A 24,990-nucleotide genomic window follows, 5' to 3' on the forward strand; every position below is an offset into this window, starting at 1 on the left:
CATTGGGAATGTGAGGGGCCAAGTTGCAGATGATTACAGCCCCTCAACATTCTTGATAGAGAAAAGTTGATGTAGTAACAGAGCTCGTGGATTGGTACTTTAAAACGCTTAAAACACGGAGGCTAACATAACTTTGGTGTTGTTTTGGAGGTGCAAGTTTCTCAAATCACCATCCAGGGTATTAAGCCATCGTTGTACGGAAGGCCTTTCAGTTGCTTTCCATCGACGTTCCCCACTGCGCCTCTCTTGCAATTTCCCCCCAATAGACGAAACCTCATTTCGATCACGGATGTTTTTATGTCGCATGTGATCATGGTGTGTTATACTATTGGTCCAACGTCGTTTCATTACCGTGGAGCGCCGTTCATTGTCTTTTCTATTCGGCCAACACTCAAAGGGCGGCAGGGCAGACAAATGTGCACACTCTCCTTGACAATGGTGTCGAGAACCTGAACACCCTCGCTTTGAACAACTGGAACAATAATTGAGAGAATATCAGCCAAAGATTCTGGGAAGAAAGGTAATGAGATGGTGGGACTCTGGATAGCACTACTCTCCGTCGTCTAATGACCTGGGGGTCGGTTTCTGACAGAATCTTAACAGGGAGATTTCGGTCCAGGTTAACAAGCATCCAAATTGTACAGGGTTTACGTACAACGAAGATTTCGTCACAGAGTTTTTAACAACAAATCAAAAGAACATTAGCGAAAATCCGATTTTTTTCACAAGGGTTACGAGGTTACTTGAAATGCGCTTCAGGTCCTCTCACGTTTGCCTGAAACGCCTGTATTCCTCTTCTACGATTCTGCGCCAAGTGTCTTTGGGGCGACCCACCCGTCGGCCATCTTGGGAGAGTGGATTCCACTGCGTGGCCTAACCCGCAATGCAATTGTCGCCCCTCCTTAATGTGTAACCTATCTATTGTTACTTGCGTCTTCCTATTGCATCGCATGCGAGTGCCAAGCCTGTGCGCCGACCAATTTTTTCGTTTGAGATAGTGTCAGGTCAGGGTCCTCCGATGATATGACGCAGACAGGTATGAACGAAAATTTGGAGCTTTTGAGCAACAGTGGAGTTCACTTTCCATATGCTACTCTCAGTCCACATCTGCTTGAAGTTGGGCTGGACCAGTTGGGGAGCAATTTACTCTCACTTTTTTTGTCCACCTCCACGTTTTAGGCATAGCACCCAAATATTCAAAAAGTGAAAAACTACGGTTAGGAACCGTAATTGTGAAGTGTTTTTTCCATCTTTCAATTGTTCGTCATCGTGACTGGGAAGTCGATCGTTAAAGTCCCTCATAGGATCATCGAAAGATTTGCGACCACATGCAACCTCCTTCGTGATTTGGTATATACTTATAAAATCATTACGTTCCGCGACATCTTTCGCTTCTCTGACCAGTATCTCTGTTATGGCGAACATTACGATGACTCGCCTCTCTTATTAAGCACATCCAGGAGACAACTTCTAAAACTACTACTGATTGCTAAGTGGTCAATTTGATTGCTCGTAAGGCGTCGGTCATTTGAAATCTGACTGACCTTATGACAATTCCTGCTGGAATAGTGTGCCACAAATGATGAGGCAGTGGAAAATGCAGAAATCCACAAATTTCCCAATATTTTCGTTACGATTGCCAACGCCGTGCTTTCTTATCGGATGTTCAAGCAAGGAGGAATAGGACTTAACCTTGACAAACAAGAAACGGATGACGACAGAGAAAGAAGAGGTGTCGATGCCAGGCACATCATCGAGGATGAGCCGCTGGACTCCAACATCGGTGGCTGTGCTGAAACCAACAGACGTTCGGAAACAAGGCGACCAACCGACTAGCGACATCCAGTTTGGAAACCACTGTCGTCAAACTGGACGTAGAGAATACCAACAACAGTTCTCCCACCCCGATACTGCCGGCGCCGGGATTCCCCAAAAGAACAAGGATCCACAAGGATATCGGCTCCCGAAAGCCTGCGAAGAAGCGGAGGGTGGATTCCTGCTCAAGAGTCAGCACCAGAAGGCCATTCATATTCTAAGCAAAGTTGTGAAGGATAAGGAGGCCGATGCTCTCGACAAGAGGAACGAAAATATTTCGCTAAATGCCAGGCAATTGTAGAGGAATGCAACAACAAACGCATGGGAAATCAGCAGAAGGCGAAACTTACCGCCTTTGAGTGCAATCGATCTCAAGATGTGGACCAGCGTTGAGATCAGTCCGTCGGAGATGCTCATCGGCAAGGGGGAACGGGGGATACATCTGCTACTTTGATTCCTCCCAGTGGTCCGTGGGTTCCATGCCATAGCATGCGAGGACCAATTATTTAGAGACTTTCTTGATTCGTGCGTCGTTAATATCATCGACTTTTGGGAGCGCGTAAAGCTTAAGGTTGCCCCTTATGGAGAGATTTCCAGAAGACCGGTGGCTCACTTCTCATTGCCGAACACCCACTCATCCAAATACAGCGGGAACGTCATGGAGACAGACAAACTTCTCAACTCGGCATAAATGGGGACGCTGTAAAAGGCAGACTATTAAGTGCGATTTAAATGCAAGAACATAAAAGTGTAAGTGCTCCGCTTCAAGAAACCGGACGACGACCAGGATTCAGTTGACGCCGCCAACGAAATGCGGAAGTAGATTGACCATCCTCTTTCGCAAGCAGATCATGATGAGGCTACCACAAATAAATCTGCAGCACTCGAAGTGCACCTTAGCTAATCTGTTGGTCTTCCTGCCTGGATCTCTAGTTCGGAGGCCGAACCATTAAAAGACTCTAAGGTAATTGTCACAAAATATCAACATAGCACAAGCGGCAGTTATTGGAGCAGAACTAGCCAGGAAAAGTCTACACGTTTTTTTTGTGTTGGGAACAGAGTTCCAGTGACCCATCCGTGGTCAAACGGTAGCGAGGAACGTGTATATTTCGACTTACATGGTCCACGGCCCATCTGAACTACCAACATTTGGCGCTGAATATCGCAGCGTCAATGCAACGCATATGCTTTGGGACAAGTCGGAAATAAACGAAAGTAGTGAGCTTCCCTTGGACTTAACATAAACTTGTCGGTGTGTAACAGGGACAGCACATCACATTTCCACAACTCGGACTTTCAGGGTCGAGAACGGTAAAATGCCTGACCGGAGATCCTTCTGATATCACAGTATGATGTTTCCAACCCCTTCAGAGACCTTATAAATCGTCGTACCCGTAGTGATAACATTACGTTATCTGCTACAGACAAAATACTGGAACTCATACGAAGATTGTCTGAAGAGCTACAAGTTGGTCATCAAGACTACTAGGAGGCGATCATGGCTGGACTATCTGTGAGGCTCTGCCAAGAAACATAGGAGCCCATCGTTTATTAAAATGAAAAGTCGGAATGTACTTCCCTGCCAGCGAGAAAGCCTGCGTCAGAACTTTGCTTAAAAGATATGCAGCGCCAGCCCTTTGCTCCTGCTATCAACTCGGTAATTACTGAGGATAAAATCAGCCGGACCTATAAACAGCTTCTCTGCCCAAAAATCTCCGGACCTAGACGGCATGCCAGTCATGGTCCAGAAACAACCAGAAAGGGCTACTCCGTGCTTGTAAAAATTTACTAGATCTGCAATTCCAATATGTATGGCACACGCGCGTGGTTTTTATATCGAAAGCGGATAGACTTCCGGCCAATTAACCTCCCCTCTTTCATGTTGCAGGTCCTAAAGCGCGTCTTGGACATAACACTTAAAGACAATCATGCACAAGAATCTCTTCTAAAAGTTTTAACACGCCTACATAATACAAATCCACAGGAACCGCTTTTCACGAGGTAATTAGTATGGCTGAGCGGTCGTTACACTACAAGCAATATACCTTAACTATTTTCCTGGATACGAAGGAAGCTGTTAACAATGTTAGCACCAAAGCCAAGGAAGTTCCAACCAGAATAATATTGGAGGGGTGTTTTTGGGATTGGATAGTATCTATGCTAAGAACCAGGATAATCTAATATGACTGGGAGGTAGCCACTTGACCAGAGCTGTGGGTAGAGGGACGTTCCGGGGTAGTGGTATTTCTCCAGTTGGTAATGGTGGATGAAATTCTACCGACATTGAAGAGGAGCGAAGTGAAGATAATGACGTATGCCGACGACTTGGTGATATTGGTTTCAGAGATCGTAATGGGTGGAATTATGAAGGGGGCGCTTTGGTAAGGGTATATTTGTGGGACACAATATGCGCCACCACCAACACAAGGATACCAAATTCCACCAAGAGGACCTTTGTAAGGAAATGGGATCCTGGGTCGGGGATGGTTTTCTGGATATACATCCCATCTTAACGTATGGTTCTGTTGTGTGGTGACAGGTGCTGAGCAAGGATTACAATAGCTTAATAGGAATCAAAGAACCGCGTGTGCAAGTGGTGTTGCCGAAGAGAATGGAGAAATCCTGAGGCACTTCCTTGTGATTGCTCAGCTCTAGCGGGAGTAAATAATTTTTTGAAAACCTGAGATCTCAAGTTGCATGGTGAGGAAACTGTTACCCCTTATGAATGCTAATGCGAACAGAGATGATTGTATTCTGGGGGATTCTTCTCCCTCTTGCCGCACTGTGCTTTGACTCTCTGCTAGTGAGGGCGGAGCGTGGCGTGCTAGAAGTCTGTTAACGTGAGAAAGCACTAGAAGAGAAACGAAGCGTACGCTGTGATAAAAGGAATTCCATCATTGCGGTGGTCAAGGACCGTAAACCACATTAAGAAAGAAATTACAAATGGTTGTAAACCTTTCGGCGGTCGAGTGAAGCACGGTGGTGGTAAGCTTGTCACATACGATGATGAGCAGCTGAAGAGGTGGAAGGAGCCCTACGATTCTAAATCTTATAAAATTCTTGAGGGTGATGTAACAAGCGACTGTAACATAGAAATAGGGACTGGTATTCGAAACAGAAGCTAAATTATCTTTGAAATCAATGAAAAAATATTGAGGGGTTTCCTGTGGATTTAATGCTTGCAGCACTTGCAATCTCTGCGAATTTGCTAGTTGCATTAATTCAACAATGAATCTTGCCAGTCTTTATGTATTCCTCAGAGACTTGGATTTTTAGCAAGAAAAATTGTGAACTCTTGGCCACGTTCGAGAAGAAGAAGAATCTTTGACCCCCTATATGAGGATGGACGATTCCGTAGCCTACATAACGACGAAATCTATGAGCGATACCACGACCGTCTGGTTGTGAATAAAATCCGACTCAACAGGTTACGTGGGCGGGTCACTTAATCCGTATGGATGAGGATGATCCCACCCGGAAAGTCTATAAGGGCAATATCGATGGTAGAAAAAGAACACGAGGCAGACCCTGCCTTAGATGGAACGATGGCGTAGACCAGGACGCCTTTTAGGAATATCGAATTGATGGACTTCGGTGCAAAATCGGGATGTCTGGAGTTCCTTATTAAGGCAGGCCTAGATCGGATACCGGCTGTTGCGCCGTTGATGATGATTCATTCATAAATCCTTTCCAGTGAGTGGAAAAAGGAAATGGATTGTGAAGATAGAAAATGTGATAATTTGAGAAGTAGTTATGTGCTTTCCGCCGTAGTAAGATAAGAGTTTAAATGATCCTGAGAAGCAATAAAAAACACTTCGAAAGTTTGATCGGCAGAGAGCAAGTTTGTTTCCGCTCTGGATCCTAACCAACAATTCGGACTATTGGGAAACAGTGCGAGGAGTTTAGTTACCCGTTCCACCTTCTTTTCACCGATTTCAAGGGGGCTTTCGACAGCGCCTAAGGGCATTTCGAAAGAAGAGTTACTATCAGGGCGATAGTTGATTGCGTATAATATCACGAGGTAGAATTTCGAAGGAATTTGATGTAAAGAATGGAGTCTGCCAGGGTTAGAATTGTGTTTTTCTTCTGGTTATCGACGATGACCACCCAACCGCCTTAGTTCGAAAACATAGAGAGCTTCAATGGACGATGCCATTTTTCCTTAACAGCGCTAAATACACTTTCGCTGGTTTGTTTAAAATCTGCAAATAAACTACCTCTACACAAACATCAAGTTGAGGCTGTTTTCTTTGCGTTACTATATGGGATTAGTACATGAGAAGTGACCGCCACTGCTATACGAAAGCTCCAAGCTTTCATCAACTTATGTCTGCGTCTGTCAACGAAATATCCTGATCTGAGACAGAGTGAAAAATTGCGTCAGTGTCCGGCCCCATTGTGCTGATGAGAAAACGTCACACGTTTAGAAAGAGCGCTAGTTGCAGGCCAGGTACCCGTGTTGAAGGTGGCAGTGGGTGGGCCACACACGTAGGTCGATAATTCCGTTGTGGGTTATGTCATTCAATGGAATCCACCATCTCAGGACGGCCGGTAAGTTCCCTACAACTACATGGGATGGAACATTCGGGGATGAGTGCAAGCTTCTTAGAAAACCGTTGTCAAACACCGAGAGAGGCGGTGCGTAGGTGTAGTTGACACGTTATGCCCAAATAGGGGACTTACCATATATATTCTGCGAGCGACGGCATAAGGGCTCCCATGTGTTTGCTACAGAGCCCTTGTTGAAGTGTCACTTCTTAGCAATATCTGCGTGAAACCACGATAAACGTTAGCGTCTCGCCTTTAATACGCAAATCACTCAGCAGCCTCAAGTTTCCCTCTATACCAACCCAGCAGCGCTAGCTGTTCAGAGTCCTACAAATTCTTTTCCAGGATGGATATGGGCTTAAGTCTAAAGAGATCCAAGTTCCAGTTTTCTAATGCATTCTAATGCATTGTCAGTTCTGTATTTCTTAAAATCTAGGAGCTTATTTAAAATATAGGTAGATTCAAATTGTCTTCCCTGGTCAACGATTGTTTGAGATGAAACATCGATTTTCGAAACAGAGCTTCGGCCCACGTTTGCGTAAAAAATGTCACAAGAGGAATTGCTCCAGACCAGCATTTTGGGGAGCGCCATCCCCCAAAGTACTCGAGGAGGGTTATCAGATCCGAGTCTGCAATGGAACTCATATGAAGTGACTGTTGCAAGAAGCCCCACCGGAGCTTTTATTCCAGTAGCATTCCTATGGGATGTGTTCTCGACCCGATTATTTACGGTTGGCCCCTTGTGGGATCAAGCGTTGCATTGTACAATTGGGAGAGTTGCATTGTATCATATAATTGCAGCAAGGGTGTTAGATAGGTCTCATATCCGCTGAGGTGAATGCTGCGTCTGCACTCAATATAAACCAGCATTGCTGTAACAGTCACGACGGGGCTGTGATTGTGGTTTCCAAATGAATCGGTGTCCGAAGAAGACTATGGGATTATGCCTAGAGGAGAGGTATTCACTTTAAACCTTCAGAACCTTCATCATGCTTGAGAGAGAAAAGCAGATACTGTCACAAATAGCAACGATTTCAGAATCACATGTCGCATTACAAACTTGCAGGTAGTTGCAAATCTTCCGATGGTCCGGCCAAGAAGATAGACAATTCAAAGCAGGGCCGTGTTGCCAGCTGAGCTGGTGTGGTTCCTGCTTGCATTTCATATGCAATTATTCGGTTGCTTTAAACTTGAGACGAAGATAACTCGAAATCAATATAGGGAACAATATCAATCATAAAGATTTGAGCAGCAAGCGGAAACTTATATAGAGGTACTAGTGGATGGACCAAACCTGACCGACAGTTCTCTTCTATTTTCTTAACCCAACCCAATCTAGCGCCCATATAAGACAAGCAACTATAAACGGTCGGAAACTGAAGCTACCTGGCTAATATTTCAGGACCTTATTTCTGTACAAATAAATTCATTTCATACTACGAAGTTTTAAGGAAAATACAATTGTAGCTCTAACATTTGTTTCGATTTGCAAACAGGATTTTGCTTAACCTTTACCATAGCAACTGTATTGTATCTCAATTGGTGAATCGATCAATCAGTTCTATCAGTAAATCTCACTTGAATGAGTAACGAGAAAATGAAGCCATTTGAAATAATTTTAACAACTACCGCCTTAAAGGAAGCCCTTGATCAAATCGCAATAGCAAATCGTGGTCGCCACACACAATGCACGGGATTAACAAAGGCATCCATTCAAAACCGTTTCAAGGACAAGGTCCATGAATCCGTTTATCAAGAGCTAGATCCCTTTAGAGTTGCAGAAGAGACACTGAGTGATATCAAACTTCAGAAAGATATGTGAGTATGAAGACAACACTTAAAAGGAAATTTTAAATGAACGCAAACATATTTGTCTCCTTATTACAGAAATTTTCTGGAAGTTGTATTACGCAAAGCTGCCTACGAGTTATACATCTCCAAAACATGGAGCTATTTGGAAGGATTATTGCGAGTAGAAGAAGAGAATTTAAAACAAGAAAAAGAAATGATTTGTAAGCATAGACGCAATGCAATTACGTTCGAAGGATGCAAAAAGAAAATGGGAAAGAAGTTCACTAAATTTGACGTAAAATTGCGGCTAGTTGACGAGGTTTTGGCAGACGTTAAAAATGATTTGAAGGTATTATGGAAAATGTATAGATTATTAGTCGTATAATGGAACTGAAACTAGTTTGAGTTATTTAGGAAGATTATAATATTTCAACGAAAATAGGTGGTGTGTTTAATCTGGGGAAACCCTCTGAAGTGTTGTTCCGTGCCTCCCAAGGATCGTTAGCGATAGCGTTCTAGGCTCGTTATGTTCGTCCATCTATCTCCACGCTTACAAAGATGCTAGAGATAAAAGCACTTTTGTTGGCAGTCATTAGTCATCTAGTCATCTTGACCAGAAGGAGAATCCCGACCCTGCGTCCCATATCGATCGGCGAGTTGACTATAGTCAAAACCAGTGGTTAAATACCTTGGTTTAATGCTATACTCGAAGATGAGCTTCTTCGAGCAAATCAAAGCAGCAGCGAACAGGGTTGCAGCTGGAGTCGCTGCTTTGAGTCGGCTGATGGTGAATTTCGGGGGCCCTATATCAACTACCCTTATTGGAGCAATGCAGCCGGTTCTGCTCTATGGTGCGGAGGTATGGATTGATGCCCTTGACAAGGAGGTGCATCGTAAACGCCTTGCTCAACTGCAAAGGCGGGGAGCTTTGCGAGTGGCGTCTGCTTATCGCACCGTCTCCGAATCGGCTGTGATGGTGATCGCGGGAGTGATCCCCGTTGCCCTACTTGCCAAGGAGCGCAAAGCTATCTACCGCCGTAAGGGCAAAAACTTAAGAGAGGTGGTTGCCCGTGAAGAACGTCAACGCACCCTTACCGAGTGGCAACTTTCTTGGCAAAATGAGCCAAGGGGCAGATGGACTGCGCGGCTCATCGACAAATTAGACCCGTGGTTGAACAGAACGCACGATGATTACTTCCTTACCCAACTTCTAAGTGGGCATGGAGGTTTTCAGTCTTACCTACATAGGATCGGGAAGGCGCGATCTCCTGATTTTGTGTTCTGCAATGGAGTGGTGGACGACGCTGAACACACTTTTTTCTCTTGCGAGAGGTGGTACGGCTTTCGTCAGCAGCTTTATGCAGACACAGGGGAGCTCTCTCCGGACAACATTGTCAGATAGATACTGAAGAGTTCTGGCAGCTGGAAACGTATTGCGCATTATGTTCGGGCTCTTCTTATTGCGGAGAAGATTGAACTCGACCGCTGGTGGGATCGGCCGATAAGGGTCCCCTCCCGTTGGTGAAAGGAATTCCCTGACTTGAAGGCTCCCAAAGCCGGGAGAGCGGGAGGGCTAACCCGAAGTAATGTATCAAACGCTTCCAAGCTAGTTCTCTGATGACAGGGAGGTGTTCTGTTGGTAGTCCGACAGCGGGTTGTTGCGGGAGTGCAACACTCTGTGCGTAAACGCATTCACCTACACTACTGCCAAAAAAAGCATCTCGACTACGTTGATTACATTTGTTTGTTGCCACACCGACTCATGGACTTTTGTTGAATGGGTCTGGATTTTGGAAAAATAGAGCCGCACTGAACTGGTGCATTAACAGCGCTAGATCCGCCTTCGCTTCCTTGTGAGCATTATCGGGTTATCGGTAACTTTGCCAAAAAACGTCAGCACATTCCAGGGTTTGCTGTGAAGCTAGACCTGGGTCTTCCTTTCTTTTTGACCGAGGGTTACATCTTATTGAAAGACATAATCTCTTTGTTTCTTACTCATTTACGACCCCAAGGATCGTGACTGAAGCCGGAAATTTGATGTGCACCATGGTGGATACCTTTGAGATATGTTAGCATATCCATTTATTACTGGAGACTTGTATCGGAACCAGTGCAAGTTTCGCACAAATGTCGCTTAATCTATAAATTCTGGGTCTGCCTTGACGACCCCCTATTCATAGACTCTACTTTCGCTATGCTATTCACAATCCTTTCTTCTTTTTTCAGAACATCGCGCAAATTAATGAAATGGAAGTATCTCTTGTTCAGAAATGGGAGCAAACTCGTTTTGATCAAGCACAACTATTGCATGATAAAGATGAAAAGGAGCTTTGTAAACAACAGAAATTGTTTGTTCATAAAATAGAAAGTGAACAGAGACTTATTCACGATATTGAAGGTATTGTAATTGTTTTACATTTTCACTGTGTGACTACATGCCCACTTGTTATTGTTTTGTAAAGTCGCGAGTCGTCTGAAATCCAAATAATTATCAAAATTCTGGAACTCTCAGTTATGTAACACCCCGAAATTCTTGAGTGTCGCAGTCATAATTCTTGTGTATATTCCTAAACCACCATAATGGTTACGGTTTGGAATATCACCCATTGTTGCGGTGATTCTTCTCATATAAGCCCGCCTTAATGGATTTAATTGATGAGCGGTTTAAGGGTAGTATGTACCCTATGGGAAATTACAACAAATTACTGGCTAACACATCTAGATTTAACAATTAACTACCTTCACCTCCATATTGGACAATGCAAAACTGCAGACGACAGAGGGCGAATGGCGAGTTTTCTGTACCGTAAAACAAAGATAGGCAATTGTTTTTCAGAGGTCGTAAGCGATTTCCAACCGGTCGCTTACGATACAGGGAGTGGCGTTTCCAAAGCGCTCGAGCAAGTAGTCCTGTTCCCCAGCTGGCGTTATGCATGCTTCTTAGATAGTAGCCTTGAGAAAGTTTCTTTGTGAAGAGCGAACCGCTAGTGCCCGATTAGCGGCAGGACACACGGGGCTCCCCGGACTCGTCGACAACTTTCTGAAGTCCGTCCGTGAGTTCTGAGATTAGCTAAGCATACAGAAGGCCTCAGGAATGGGATAGGGGCTTTGTTCTCGAAGGTACATCCATTTCGAACTATTATTGCCCGGTCCCTTGCACGCGATACGCTGGTACCATTACCATGGAGAAAGAGTTGGCGCCCAGCGAAGGATAAGGACTGAAATATCTGACAAGACACTGGAATGCGTATGGCCAAATATATAGGAAGTTTTGCAAAGTGATGCGAGGGATGGCGGAGTTCTCGTTAAATTAGGTCCGAAGATAACTAGCAAGAGTAATTTCTGTGAGGCTGTCAAGGAGGAGAGAAGGCCTTGGTTTCAAGTCTAGAGTTTCTGTGTTCTCTGGAAATCCGAGATCTTGATTGCCCCACAAAAAAGGTTGAAGTGGAGGAGGTCTTCAAGCGTGAATGTCCAGCTAGATGTCACTTTTGTGAATCTTTGAAGTCAATAACTGCCGAGCAATATCCTGGAGATCTAATAGGAGGGCAGCGTGCCGTAGATGAAGCCAGATGAAACGAAAAAGAGAGCAGCGTTCTCTGCAAGGATTGTAGCGCGCTTGCTGCCGGCTCGGGGCAGTGTCCAATCTTCAGGTCGGAACTAACATGACCCGCATCCTGCAAATTATACATGCATCAGAGTGCAGTCGGTCACTAGTGTAGTTTGCTGCGGACGAGGAGGTTGATCTAGAGCTAATCGAAGAGTGTCGGAAAGACCCAGCCTCATGCGCAGTTTCAAACACCGAATCCACGTCAACATTGCGATGCCCAAGCTTTCCGACGTAACCTTAGTGTGGAATCACTGGTCTGAGGTTTTGGAAGACTTCTTGGCAAATAACCATCAATAAATCGTGTTCGAAGTGATTGACCCTATCTCTCGGTGCGCATCAGCCTGGCACTCTCCCTGTACGTGGAACGTCGGCAAAGTAAACATCGGGGATTCGTCGAAGCGATAGAGCCTCAGAGGACATTTCAGGGAATAGTGGCGTTGCAGCTGACATTTGTCCTGAATTCAGTTATAGATCTGATAATGGCCTGCGGGGCTTCCATTTCCATTCCCCGGTAGGCACCCAGGGGTACTAAACCTTCCATGTATTGGTACGTACGGGTTGATGACAACAAGATCCGACGACATCCTTGCAGATGTATATAAATTGTTGTTCCACCATCGGCCAGAGCTACTGTTCGGCGCATTCAAAGCTGCCTGAAAATGGCCGTTTTTGCTTGCAAGTGAAAGTAGACTGTTCTGATTAGCAAAGGGAAAGGAGACCGTGAGCTGCCGTTTGCATACCAACCATTGTGTATGTTTGAAGCGGCCGGGAAAGTGCTCAAAAATTTTCATCAGAAGTAAACTCGCTGAAGTGATACATGCTGTCAGGGACTTATTTCCAAGATAGTTCGGTTTTAGAGCTGAGTGATCCATGGTGGATGGCAGTAAGTTACCGAAGCGATTTATCACACTGAACTACTTCTTATGATAATCGCTCTTGGTACGTTACGCGGATGACGTTGTGCATGTGCAGAGACAGGGGGCTTTGTGAGTAGTGTTTGCCTATCGCATTGTCTCTGAACCTGCCATAATAGTGATCGCGGGGGTGATTTACGTTGCCCCTCTTGCTGGTGGTCTGAGGCAAAAGAGGCAGCAACTCTCCTAACTGCATTAATACTAAATTGCCAAGAAGAACCTCCACGTGGTGGCACCGGGAAACAATGTAATGACAGTGATTCGCTAACCGTGGTGGAGTAGGTGAATACTCAAAGGCCTTGGGCGAACAGAGTCCGCACTGGACTCATTTGAAGTGGCTTTGGCCACGAAGCCTCTCCAGAGGTTGTCTGATACCATGGCAACCGGTATAGACTTCCATATGTTCATATGTTTAAAGAATCTCTGAGACATGGGTACTCAGCCTGGTTATTTGCGATTGACCCCTAGTGGGAGTTTCATGGGAGTTGCGGTTACATCCACATCGTGAACAGAGTCCTCCGGGGTCAAACGTGCAATTGCGCTACAACTCGGGTGCTGTGCTCCTTAGGTCGATAGAGACTTTAGATAGGTATTGCATCCGTCAGTATGATTGCTGAGCCTGTACTCAGTATAAACTGGTACCGTCGGGCCTGCCACAACAAGGCTCTGATTGTGGTCACAAAATCAATCTGTGTCTTAAGAAGATCGTGGGGTTTGACCGTCGCGGAGGGTACTCACGTAAGACCACCAGGACGTAACTATCTTCCTTGTTAAGCAACGTAAAGCCATGCACAAATGGCAGAGGGAAGACTCAACGGAGGTGGTTGCTCATGAAAAATGGGAACATACTAAATGAGCAGCAACTCCTTTCGTAAAACGCGGCTCATTGGCAACTTAGGTACGTGGCTAAATCTAAAGTATAGTGCGATTGACTGTTTCCTTACACAAAATCGGGAAGGTACGATCCACTGACTGCTGCTGCTTTTTTTTCCTGAAAATGGAGTAGGATTCATAAACAACTTTATGTAAATACAGGCAAGCTCTCTCTAAACATCGCCGTTAGAGAGGTGCTGAGGAGCACCAACAGATGGAATTGTGTTGCACATTGTGTTCGGGTCCGTCTCGCTGCGGAGAAGGTAGAGCTCGACCGGTGGAAGGGCCGAATAAACTACCATTTGCCTTTCTCCTCTCCTGTTGGTGAATGGATTTCCTTGATTTCAAGGTTACTTAAGACAGGAAAGTGGCTAGGACGAAATAATGTAACAAACGATTCCAGTTTTGGTTCTCTGACGACGGGGATGCGACACAGATGTCTTGTCGACCCAGGAAACGAAATTATTATCCAAGTGTAACCTTGCGGTGTTCTAGCGATTGAATTATTTTAAATAATTAGATGGTTTTTGCTTTTTCGCTGTTTATTTGCATATACCGATATTTCGGGAACCACTTGTTCTCCTCATCAGTGCTAACCTATCGTCTAATTATTTGAAATATTTAACTTTTAGGCCCACACCGTTTTTAGAAGCGGAAAAAGTCTGGAAGGCCAAAAAGAGACGCAGCTTTTATCACACACAAGAAGTTCGCATGAAAAAACGCAAATTTCAGCCCAATTAATAAAAGAATTAGGGATCTTCGGGCGAAAATTAAATTTTTCAACGCACTCACGACAGCAGGGTGTTCTTTTAAGTGAGATTTTTGTGGGGCTAGAGAGGAGTAAAAAAAAGGAAGCCATACATTTGAGGCAATCCCCGTTTGTAAATCTCAGTATCCGAGGAAAAGAAACGTGATTTTCTGTCAAATAACATATGACGGATTGAAGTGCTCAAAGGACCCCCCATTTCTGAGCCTGGTTAGCAAACAGGCGTGCAAGCACCTGTACACGGAGGACTTTGATATTATATATTTGCGAGCGGACCTTCACGGTCAATTTCGCTACCTTTTTGGTTTTTGGGATAGCTCTCCCCTCTTGGTTGCCTCAGGCCACTCAGGATGGTTTTGATCATCGCTAATCCCAATTTGCCATTACACATGTCGCTGCCGCACCCGTAGAGAGCGTTCGGACGAAGAACCAATCCACCACCACCAATCAACCGAGAAGAGTGGATATGAAGATTTTTTGAGGGCAAAGACGCCGTAGAAGAAGGATAAAAAAGATCATTTCTCACGATTTGATTCTGCCTATAAACTGACACATATTACTCTACTAATCAACTAGATAACTCTTAGGGTGAATTCTATGCTATAAATAACTTTTATCTCGGAAATCTTTATTGATGCTGTGATATCTTGATGCAGTCTCAAAGCTTGATATTCGTCATACTTTTATACAGTTTATGCGTCCTTTCTTATTGTCAACGCTTTGATTTACGAATTCACTTGTAATTTCCTAATGGATTTTCATTCCAATAGATTGGATGACTCACAACAGCATGGCATTTCTTTCTAGCATATAACAACATACAAATTAAGGACTATGAAGATCAAATCGACTTCTGGGAACGAAAGTACACTTTGGAGTTAGCAGAACTAAATAAGAAAATCAAAAACCTATCATCAGCTATATTCGAAGTCTGTAAAAAGCATGAACGTCATCAAGATATTTGGACAAAACGCCAAGAATACATAGATGAATATAAGGAACGAAAAGAACGAGAAAGACGCGAATATGAAATCGAACAAAATAGGATTAATTCGGCAATCAAAATTCAAGCGTGGTGGCGAGGTGTTATGGTTCGCCGGCACCTGGGACCCTATCGACGAAAGAAGAAAGGAAAGAAAGGAGGTAAAAAGGGGAAGTAATAAAGATACGAATATGATAAATCCATTGCTAAGTCCCTTTATGCCTTTATTATAAAAAGTTAAATATTTGAGTACAAAAAATATCGGCTTAAGCTATTTACATTATAACATGTAAGTTTTCCTATAAAAATAAAGAGGAATTGATCCATCTATTTTATATGTATCAGCTCTTTATCCAAGACAACATCATATCGCACCAGTTTCGAATACTCCAGTAGCAACCTCTCCCAGTAACATTCAACGTCTTTCATTTTCAATTGTTTCTGAATGAACTTGTATCCTCTCTCAGCAATTTCACGTGCCAACTCATCGTGCTCCTTGAAAAACTCTAATACCTGACGCAGCTCCTTTATCGTGGGATATGATTTCAGCGGGACATAATGCACCCATGGTTTTAACGAGTCATAAAAGAATTCTTTCCATTCATTGCCCACGTGGAACACCAACGAATTGCATAGGAACAAATGTTTGAATCTGAAGCTTGCTGCGACTCCACGGAAATTGAAAAGATATTTATATTGGCAGTGATCTTCCAATGGTACTTCTGCTGCTGGTTCTGCATTCAGAGTATCCTTAGGGGATTTCCATGCTTGATTTTTTGTATATTGGGCATCCACTAGGTCTGGCTCTTCTCGCGATAATAAAACTAAAGGATCTCGTTCATCTGATGTCCGCGAGCCACGGAAAAATGCCTTAGATATTTTCTCATCCCATGGCCATTTTTTTGAGGCCTCCCGTAGAGATTGACGATGCTTATCCCATCTGCCTAGACCAGTTGGATACAGTTTGATCGCTGGACCGCCTTCCCAAAAGCCCCATGTAGGGTACATTATATCTAAGTAATCCTGGGTCCTGCTGAAAGAGAATACTGGTCCGTGAAGCCCATAATTTTTGACAAGTTGTGGCCAGTCTCGGCAGTTTATGATCATCTCCATATTAGGAAGTTTTTCTAAGAACGGTTTGATGAAGTGTTCCACACCTGAACAACGAGCAGGAAACATGCAATCTTTCTGACGGTAGAGCTTTTTATCGATGACTTGATATTTTGTTCCGTAGGAGCGGACAGATTCAATCATCTGTTTTGTTATTCCATCGATAAAGGGTTGCAGATCATTCTCGATGACATTGAAGTAGCAGGAACAGTTCTGTGACTCACATGGTTGGTACGATGTTTGAGCTTCATTAATGGCAGTAATATATTTGTTGGAAGCTACAAAATTTTTTAAGGTAAGTTAAGGTAAGACTGTGGATCTACGATGTCTAAATAAGCACTAACGGGGAGTGCGAGTGGCTACTAAGGAGCTGAAGTGAAAATAAGGAATAATTCAAATCGAAAACGAAAACTACAAATGTAACCAAAAAACGTTCGATGAGAAAGTTTAAAGGATGACAAATAAATTATCAAACATTCAATCTACATTCGAACACTAATCTCTATTATGTAAATGATGTCAGATGAGAAGATGTGAGCTCCAAAGGGATTAGATAATTTCGCAAAAAGTGTTATGTTTGTAATAGGCTAATTTACAGCGAGTTAATAAATACAAAAAATATTAAACTGCTACGTTAAAGTTCTCAGACATGCAAATGTTTAGTTATTCAAAAAAAAAAACAGGTTTCCAAGAAACAATAATTAGCAATCCCTTTACATTTCCCTCCTACCTCAGAACTCATTTCTCGGGGTCCTCCCCCACGGTGGTAGGCGACAACATTCTGCCTGACACCCCAACAACAAATAAAAGGAGAAGAAAGGAGAACTGGAAACTAGCAAAAGAGGTATACTCAGAAGCTAGGCCTAGAGAGCCCCAGGAATTATCTCAGAGTCTCTTTTGAGGGTGGTAAGGGGGAGCATAGCACCGGGATAGATACAAAGGGGTAGGAGACGGGCAAAAGTGGTGCCGCTTACCGGGCAGGACCGTCAACTGAAACTGTTCTGCATCAGTTGGCAGAGGTACTACGGTATGCCATAGAAACAAAAGAAATAGCACTGTGTGCGTTTTTGGATATCGAAGGAGCATTCAATAACCCATCGCACACAGAGATACAAGATGCCCTGAGCCGCAAGGGAGCGGGAAACACCCTGGCATTCTGGATGGGCAAAATGCTAGTATTCAACGCATCAAGTCCGACTGCAAATGGGGTCAGCTTAAATCAGATAATCCATCCGGGTCCAAAGATGCAAAATCACATCTTCGACATTCTCACTAGAATACGCCGATTTAAATATGCATATTCTAGTAATATCACTAAAATGTATCGGCAGATTCAATTGAGACCGGAGGATCAATTAAGACTCAGGATCCTTTGGAGAGCTGAGCCTTAGGACCCAATTAAGGAATATTTCCTGAAAACTGTGACTTACGGGTTGGATTGCGCCCCTGGCAAGCCATCCGTAGGCTCCACCAGGTGGCCGATGATAATGCTCCGGATGACGAAATCCGCTGGATAATCAACAACGCCTTCTATATGGATGACTTGTTTTACGAGGCATATAATATAAAGGAAGCGCAGGTCACTCTGCGTAAAATCGGAGAGACTTTAGCAAAAGATCAATTTCAATTAACGAAATTGGCGACTAACAGGAAGGAAGTTCTGCAGTTCATTGATAAAAGCCAGCAAATAGAGTCCTACGTAGAGCTCGAGAAATAACCGTGAATCAAGCCGGATTTGTCAAAAACTGCGGAACTACTGACGCAATACACGCTGCATGGTTACTCATGGAGAAACACCGTGAGAAGCATCGCCCTCTTTACATTGCATTTCTGGATCTAGAGAAAGCGATCGACCATGTGCCACGCGAACTCATCTGGTATGCTTTACGACAACACTTAGCAGCAGAAGAACTCGTGCGCTGGGTTCAATTGCTCTACCACGATCCGAAAAGTAAAGTTCGAAGTATGGCGGGTGTATCAAAACCGTTTCGTGTCTCTGTTGGAGTTCATCAAGGAAGTGCCCTCTCACCACTCCTCTTTGTCCTTGTTATGGACACCGTCACACGGGATATCCAACGTCCAGCGCCCTACACACTGCTTTATGCAGATGATGTTTTCCTAGCATCTGATAGCAAAAATGATCTCGAGCAACTTGTTCAAAAATGGAATGATCGCCTCATGCAACACGGTCTCAGATTGAATTTAAACAAAACTGAATTTTTGACGACCGATCCCCATGAAACAGGCACAATTACTGTCAGCGGCAGTGATCTGCCTAGAACTGAGCGATTTAAATACCTCGGGTCAACGCTATCAGCTAATGGAGAGCTGCGTTATGAAATTGCTTCACGCATTAACGCAACCTGGATGAAGTGGCGTTCCACAACTGGTGTCCTTTGTGATCGACGTATCAACGAACGTCTCAAATCTAAAATTTACCGCAATGTCGTCCGTCCAGTCGCTCTCTATGGTTCTGAGTGTTGGCCGACCATAAAAGACAATGAACGGCGTCTTGCGGTAATGGAGACGAAGATGCTCCGTTGGACTAGGGGCGTCACACGTTTAGATCACATCCGAAATGAGGATATCCGCGATCGTTATGGGGTTGCACCGATCGTGGAAAAGTTGCGAGAGAGGCGTCTTCGATGGTATGGTCACGCAATTCGTGCAAACGAGAATTCACTTGCAAAGATTGGTCTGAACATCGAAGTGAAATGGTAAACGACCAAAAGGCAGACCTAAGCAACGGTGGCTTGATACGCTGGATGGGGATTTGAAAGCATCGTGATTGCACCCAGATCAGGCATCCGATAGAGCCAAATGGCGAAGCCGATCACGACGAGCCGACCCCGCTTGTGAACGGGACAAAGGCTGAAGAAAAAGAAGATCTCAAGATCCTTGGCTTACATTATAACCCCAAGGAAAACTGTTTTCTCTATAGCATTAATCCAAAGCTAAATGCTGTATATACTAAAAGAAGGATATTAAGTATAGTCGCTTCCATATATGACCCAATCGGCTGGTTACTGCCAGTCGTGATGAAATTGAGAATCGAAATTCAGCGGTTGTGTCAGGACGGGTACGACTGGGATGATACTATTAAAGATCCAGTCAAGGGCCCGTTAGAAAAGGTCTTAACTTCACTGAAATTCTTAAATGAGGTTCGAATCCCACGATGGATTGTGCATAGTTCCGAAGGTGAAGAGATAGAACTTATAGGGTTTAGTGATGCATCGGGTGATGGCTATGCAGCAGTAATCTATAGTCGAACGAAGGCCAGTAAAGGTTGCACGCCGCTCGAGGACGTGTGACTCCACTGAAAACGCGAGCGAGTATGAGTTCCGGGTCATGCACCATTCCAAAGCTTGAATTGGAGAGTGTAGTTCTTCTGGCGGAGTTATACAGAGATGTGCGCAATAGCTTAGGAGCGATCCCTATCAGGTCCATAGCGTATACTGACTCGGAGGTGGCCCTTTGTTGGATTAGGAGCCAAAAAGCCATTGAAAAGAAATTGGTGTGGCGGAGGGTTGCGTTCGTGCATAAGTATTTTTCCCCCAAGGATATTCACCACGTAAAGTCCAAGCTCAATCCTGCAGATTGTGCCTCTAGAGGCCTCTGTCCACAGAGATTCATAGGCCACGGGTTGTGGCTCAGCGGGCCCCATTTCGAGGTGCTTGGTCTAGGTGCCACTATGGCCGTGGAGCTTCACTGCTTAGCATCCGCACTCACGTAGAGAGCACTGCACACTAAAGCTTTTTTAATGTGGGGGTCCGCAAGGACGAGGTGCAGGCAGACATTCAGGGCGCCTGCCGGACAGGACCCCAGTACACTTCTCCCACTGGAGGCCCCATTGCTTCATCAAGGCCTGTTGCAGGCGTAGAAGGCTATACAAGTCATTGGCGAAAAGTGACAATCTTTGTCCATTTAGATTTACTGCTGAGTTCGAATAGCTTTGGATTTATGGTGAATCCGCATCTTGCAGCCCACAAGCACATCTGATGCGCCCTCCATACTTTCAATAATAGCATAGGGAAATATCTTGACAAATATATCACTAAGTCGTCGTCCGCCAGCACCTTCATTTCGCTCCTACCCCGTATCCAATGAATTTCATTCATCACTATCAACCAGAGCACCGAAGAAATGATGTCCAACCCGGGACGTCCTCCTGTTCACTTACTGCATAAATAATATCCAATCAGTACTTATTCTGGTTAAGATCTCCTTGATGGCTTTGGTAGTAACGTTGCTTAATGTTCCATCTATATCCGGGAAGGAAACTAAAATATGTTGCCTGTAGTGTAACAGCCGCTTAGCCCTGTGAAGGGCCCTTTCTACAGATTTGACTTTAAGAAAGGCGTGCTGAGATTTGGAGAAGGGTGACCTCCCCGTGATCGTCTTTAACTGGATGTTTAGGACGAGCCCTAGGATTTCAAACACGAAAGTATTGACCGAAATTCCTTGGCGTATCCATGACTACGCCTGATCATTTTTGGTAAAACAACTATGTGCGCGTGCCTCTAGGAATACGATCCATCTCTGAACGAAACACAATTTTGGTAGAACTCTACAAGTTACGGCACAACGTTTTCTTGCTTGTTTCTGGAGCATAACTTATATTATGTCTGAGGACGAAGGTTTATATGCGAAGCTGTTTATATATATGGTTGCCATTCACCCCTCGCTGGGGTATAGTAAGTCAATTACACCTACGCACAATCCTCTACTTTTCTGCGCCAAGTGCTCTTGTCCAAGCGAAAGTGGATTTCGCTGCATGGCGTAGCCCGCAATGCAATTGTCGCGCCACCTTAAAGTGTGGTCTTTCCACGGTCACTTCCGTCTTCCGATCACAGTGCGTCCGCGTAGCAAACCTGGCGCCCACCAAGTTCTTTGTTTGAGATAGAAGCCAGTGTCCTCCGATGACACGACGCAGACAGGTATTGACGAAAATTTGCAGCTTTTGAGTAACAGTGGAGTTCACTTTCCACATGTTACTCCCATAAAAGAACACTAGCACGAACAGTCTGAACTTGATTTTGGTGCATACTAGATATTCAAATTGATTGATGACTTCAATGACCCATCAGACTGAGAACCTTGCTTTTGTTGGTGTTTATCTCTCGTACAACTCTACTTGCGTCTCTTTCTAAATTAAGAGCCATTTGACCATGGTCCATGACACCGTGAGAGAGCAAACAGATATCATCAGCTTAGTCGAGGTGTTTGAGGAAAGTTTTCATCGTCCATTGAATTCCTCCACGTCTTCCGGACAGAGCAGCATGAAGAATGTCACCGATAACAAAAAGAAATAATTTCGTTGACAGGATGCAAAACTGGTGCCTTCCAATTTATAATAATAATAATCGTTGGCGCAACAATCCAATTGGATCAGGGCCTTGAAGCGTGTCAGAGTACTTCATTCAAGACCGTGACGGTGCACTATAGGATGAGGAGCTACTCATTCACAGCTGAGTCGACTGGTATCCGACGTCAAATCACGATACAAATCCCACTGCCACCAGTGAGATTTGAACCGCGCCCTTCCGTACGACAGCCTTGCGCTCTAACGACTCAGCTATCCGGACACCGGCCTCCACTTTGGACCTCAAAATTCTCCGAAATTTTACCTCGGTGCAGCACGTTATATTCCGCACCATCATATGTCGCTCTGATAATAACTATTAGTTTCTTCGGAATGCTCTCCTGCGTTGAATACTTCAGATACACGCCCTTGGCAATATAGACTCGGTTCACTATCTCATTGGCATAGTGCTCCGGGCTCGAATAACAACACTGCCCAGAATCCTCTGACAATTAAGTGAGAGTTAATACTGAAGCCATGCACTGCACAACCCTCCGCAAATCTTATAAGGGGGAATGGATGCCGCAATAACCGCAGTCAACAGAGATCCTGGAGATGAAGCATCAACAAATGATCTTCACAATCACCCGAAGAACGTTATCATTTATACGACCACAAACATGTCCGGCCCCAGTCGCAAAAAAAGTTGGAACAGCTGGTTCGACGATGAATGCAAGTTGGAACGAAAGAATGTTGCATACTGAGTAATGCTGCATTCTCAAAGAACTCGGGCATGCGCGGAGACTTACCATGAACTGCGCCGAGCCGAGAAGCGACTTCACCGACGGAAAAAGGAAACCTGGGAGAACCAGCAGGTCTATGAACTTGAGAAATACAGGGAGCAACCGCACCTTATACACCTCGATGGTCATCCTGCCGAGACAAAGAGGCAAATCTAATTTCGACAGAATGGGTATATAGATAGAAGAATAGAGAATAGAAGAAACAGTCCGTGCCGATGGAATTACAGCCGAATTGGTTAAATATGGAAGTGACCGATTATACCAAGCGGTTCATGAACTTATGCTCAAGGTGTAAGACAGCGAATCAATCCCTGACGACTGATAACGAGGCATTATCTGTCCATAAAAAGGGAGATATCACACAGTGCAGCAATTATAAAGGTATCACGTTACTGAGTATCATCTATAAGAAATTCTCCGCTATCTTGCTAGATCGCTAACCCCATACGACCAGAACACCATTGGCCCATACCAAAGAGGCTTAGAAACCGGCTTCCAGGTCAAGAGAGCACGCCTTGCGGTAGTTGTCAGAAGCAACCCGAGTACAAAAGCTCATTGCCGCAAGAGGGAGAGGATTACTTTCCAAAGTCTCACCATCATACTTCGCGTGTTCCCAGAACGTCCAGTTTATATCACTGGAATCCCCGCTCAAGTTGGAGAAAGCGAGCATCCTGAGGACCCTCGCACATTTCAGGAACCAATCATAATCCATAAGGTCAGTAACCAACCGGAGCCGTTAACGTTTCGGTAGCAGTAAAATTTCAAAATTTGTAAGTTGGTAGCCCACAAATTTCTATCCATTTCAGTCGCCTTTTACGACAAACAGGGAAGACTTTGAGTGTATTTACACGACTTCCAACTGGATTCGACTCACAGACCTTCTCGCTGGCGGGAATGTAAGACTATTAGATCCGTGGTCTCACCAGGAGATTCCGTCCAGGAAACTTCCAACTATTAAAGAAAGGATCAACTCGGTATATTCCTTGATCAGAATCTTAGTTTCGCAAAATCGCTGGTGTTTTCAAGGTTCTGACGATAGTCCAGCCAGTTTGGCCTTGATAACTTGGCCAAACTTGATAAGGCCCTCTCTGATATTCTATGTCCCATTGCCAATTAGTAAATGCAAATGCTCAACTCTGAGGAAAAATACAACGCAGTGAATTCCATAAAATCAGAGATTCAGGCGGACGTCGTAAGGAAAGGTAGTCAAGGGGTAGTATAGGTCCCAGGGCGAAACGTGGATTGGTACCCATGATTGAGCATAAAACCTGGGAAATGCCTGCTGAACCAACACCAACAGCTCTACTACCAAACCCTACCTCCGCCTCCACGTGGTAACCGCTGGGAGCTTTCTTAACGAAAAGCTGCAGACGGAGAAGGATGAAGGCGAATCTCCCGCGCCTAAAAACGAGACAAATTGTACCAACTGGTCCTCCAGGTTGGAGGTTGGGTAGAGCTGACAACCCTACACGGAAAAAACCTATTACGAAGCCACAACAAGCGCCTCGGACTGGGCGGATTACACAACGACGAACCCGGCAACGACAACGGAATAACGATTTTCGCATTTTCTCATGCAACGTGCGCTCCCTTGACAGAGATGAAGCTGCTGAACAGCTAGCCGATACCCTGTCCCAACATAGGGCTGATGTAACAGCGTTACAGGAGATGCGTTGGACAGGGACTGGTTTCATGGAGAAGAGCCGCTACACCATATATAATAATGGCCATCCAGTAAACCATGTGCTCGGAGTAGGTTTCTTAGTCAGCCATAAAATGAAACTTGCTATTATCGGTTTTGAAAACATAAGCGAACGGCATGCACTCTGTGTTTGCGAGGCAAGTTTAGAAATATAAGCCTCATTAACGTTCACGCCCCTACAGAGGAGACTGCAACCAAATTGACCACGTGTTAACACTGAAGCCATCCACAACAAAGCCCTCCGCAACACCTATAAGAGGGAAATGGATGCCGCAATAACCGCAGTCAACAGAGGACCTGGAGATGAAGCATTAACAAATGATCTTCACAACCACGTTATCATTGATACGGCCACAAGGATACTTGGCCCCAGCCGCAAAAGGAGTCGGAACGGCTGGTTTGACGATGAATGTAAGCTAGCAGTGGAACGGAAGAATGCCGCATACAGAGTAATGTTGCATTCTCAAATAACGCGGGCACGCGCAGAGAGTTATCACGAACTCCGTCGAGCGGGGAAGCGACTTCACAGACGGAAAAAGGAAGCCTGGGAGAACCAACAAGTCTCTGAACTAGAAAAGTACAGGGAGCAACCGCACCAGGCGCGCAAGTTTTACCAACAAGTCAGCATGATAAAGCCTTATACACCTCGATGCTCATCCTGCCGAGACAAAGAGGGAAATCTGATTTCCGACAGAATGGGCATATTGGAGGGATGGGTTGAGTACTTTGATGAGTTACTGAGCAAGTAGAACATCGGGGAGTTGCAGATCCCGCCAA

General features: G+C 44.7%; 2 protein-coding genes across 3 annotated transcripts in view; one reads left to right on the forward strand and one right to left on the reverse strand.

Moving 5' to 3' along the window:
- The window catches only part of LOC119660306 (O-glucosyltransferase rumi homolog), a 59,236-nt gene that overhangs the window by 15,469 nt on the left and 18,777 nt on the right, over positions 1-24,990 (reverse strand). The window contains exon 3 of one of the 2 annotated variants that reach the window (XM_038068780.1): positions 15,496-16,684. The exons of the other annotated variant lie outside the window; for it this stretch is intronic. Coding sequence (XP_037924708.1) covers positions 15,624-16,684 — 1,061 coding nt within the window. The 3' untranslated portion in view covers positions 15,496-15,623. Of the gene's footprint in view, positions 1-15,495; positions 16,685-24,990 lie in introns of those variants that run through there. 2 annotated transcript variants of the gene reach the window in all.
- LOC119660309 (dynein regulatory complex protein 9-like) lies at positions 7,961-15,613 on the forward strand. The gene is made up of 4 exons (XM_038068784.1): positions 7,961-8,181; positions 8,251-8,503; positions 10,381-10,552; positions 15,122-15,613. Exons 1-4 carry the CDS (start codon positions 7,961-7,963, stop codon positions 15,472-15,474), a joined length of 999 nt encoding a protein of 332 aa, XP_037924712.1. The 3' UTR covers positions 15,475-15,613.

The sequence above is a fragment of the Hermetia illucens genome, chromosome 6, assembly GCF_905115235.1.
Source record: "Hermetia illucens chromosome 6, iHerIll2.2.curated.20191125, whole genome shotgun sequence".
Lineage (NCBI taxonomy): Eukaryota > Metazoa > Arthropoda > Insecta > Diptera > Stratiomyidae > Hermetia > Hermetia illucens.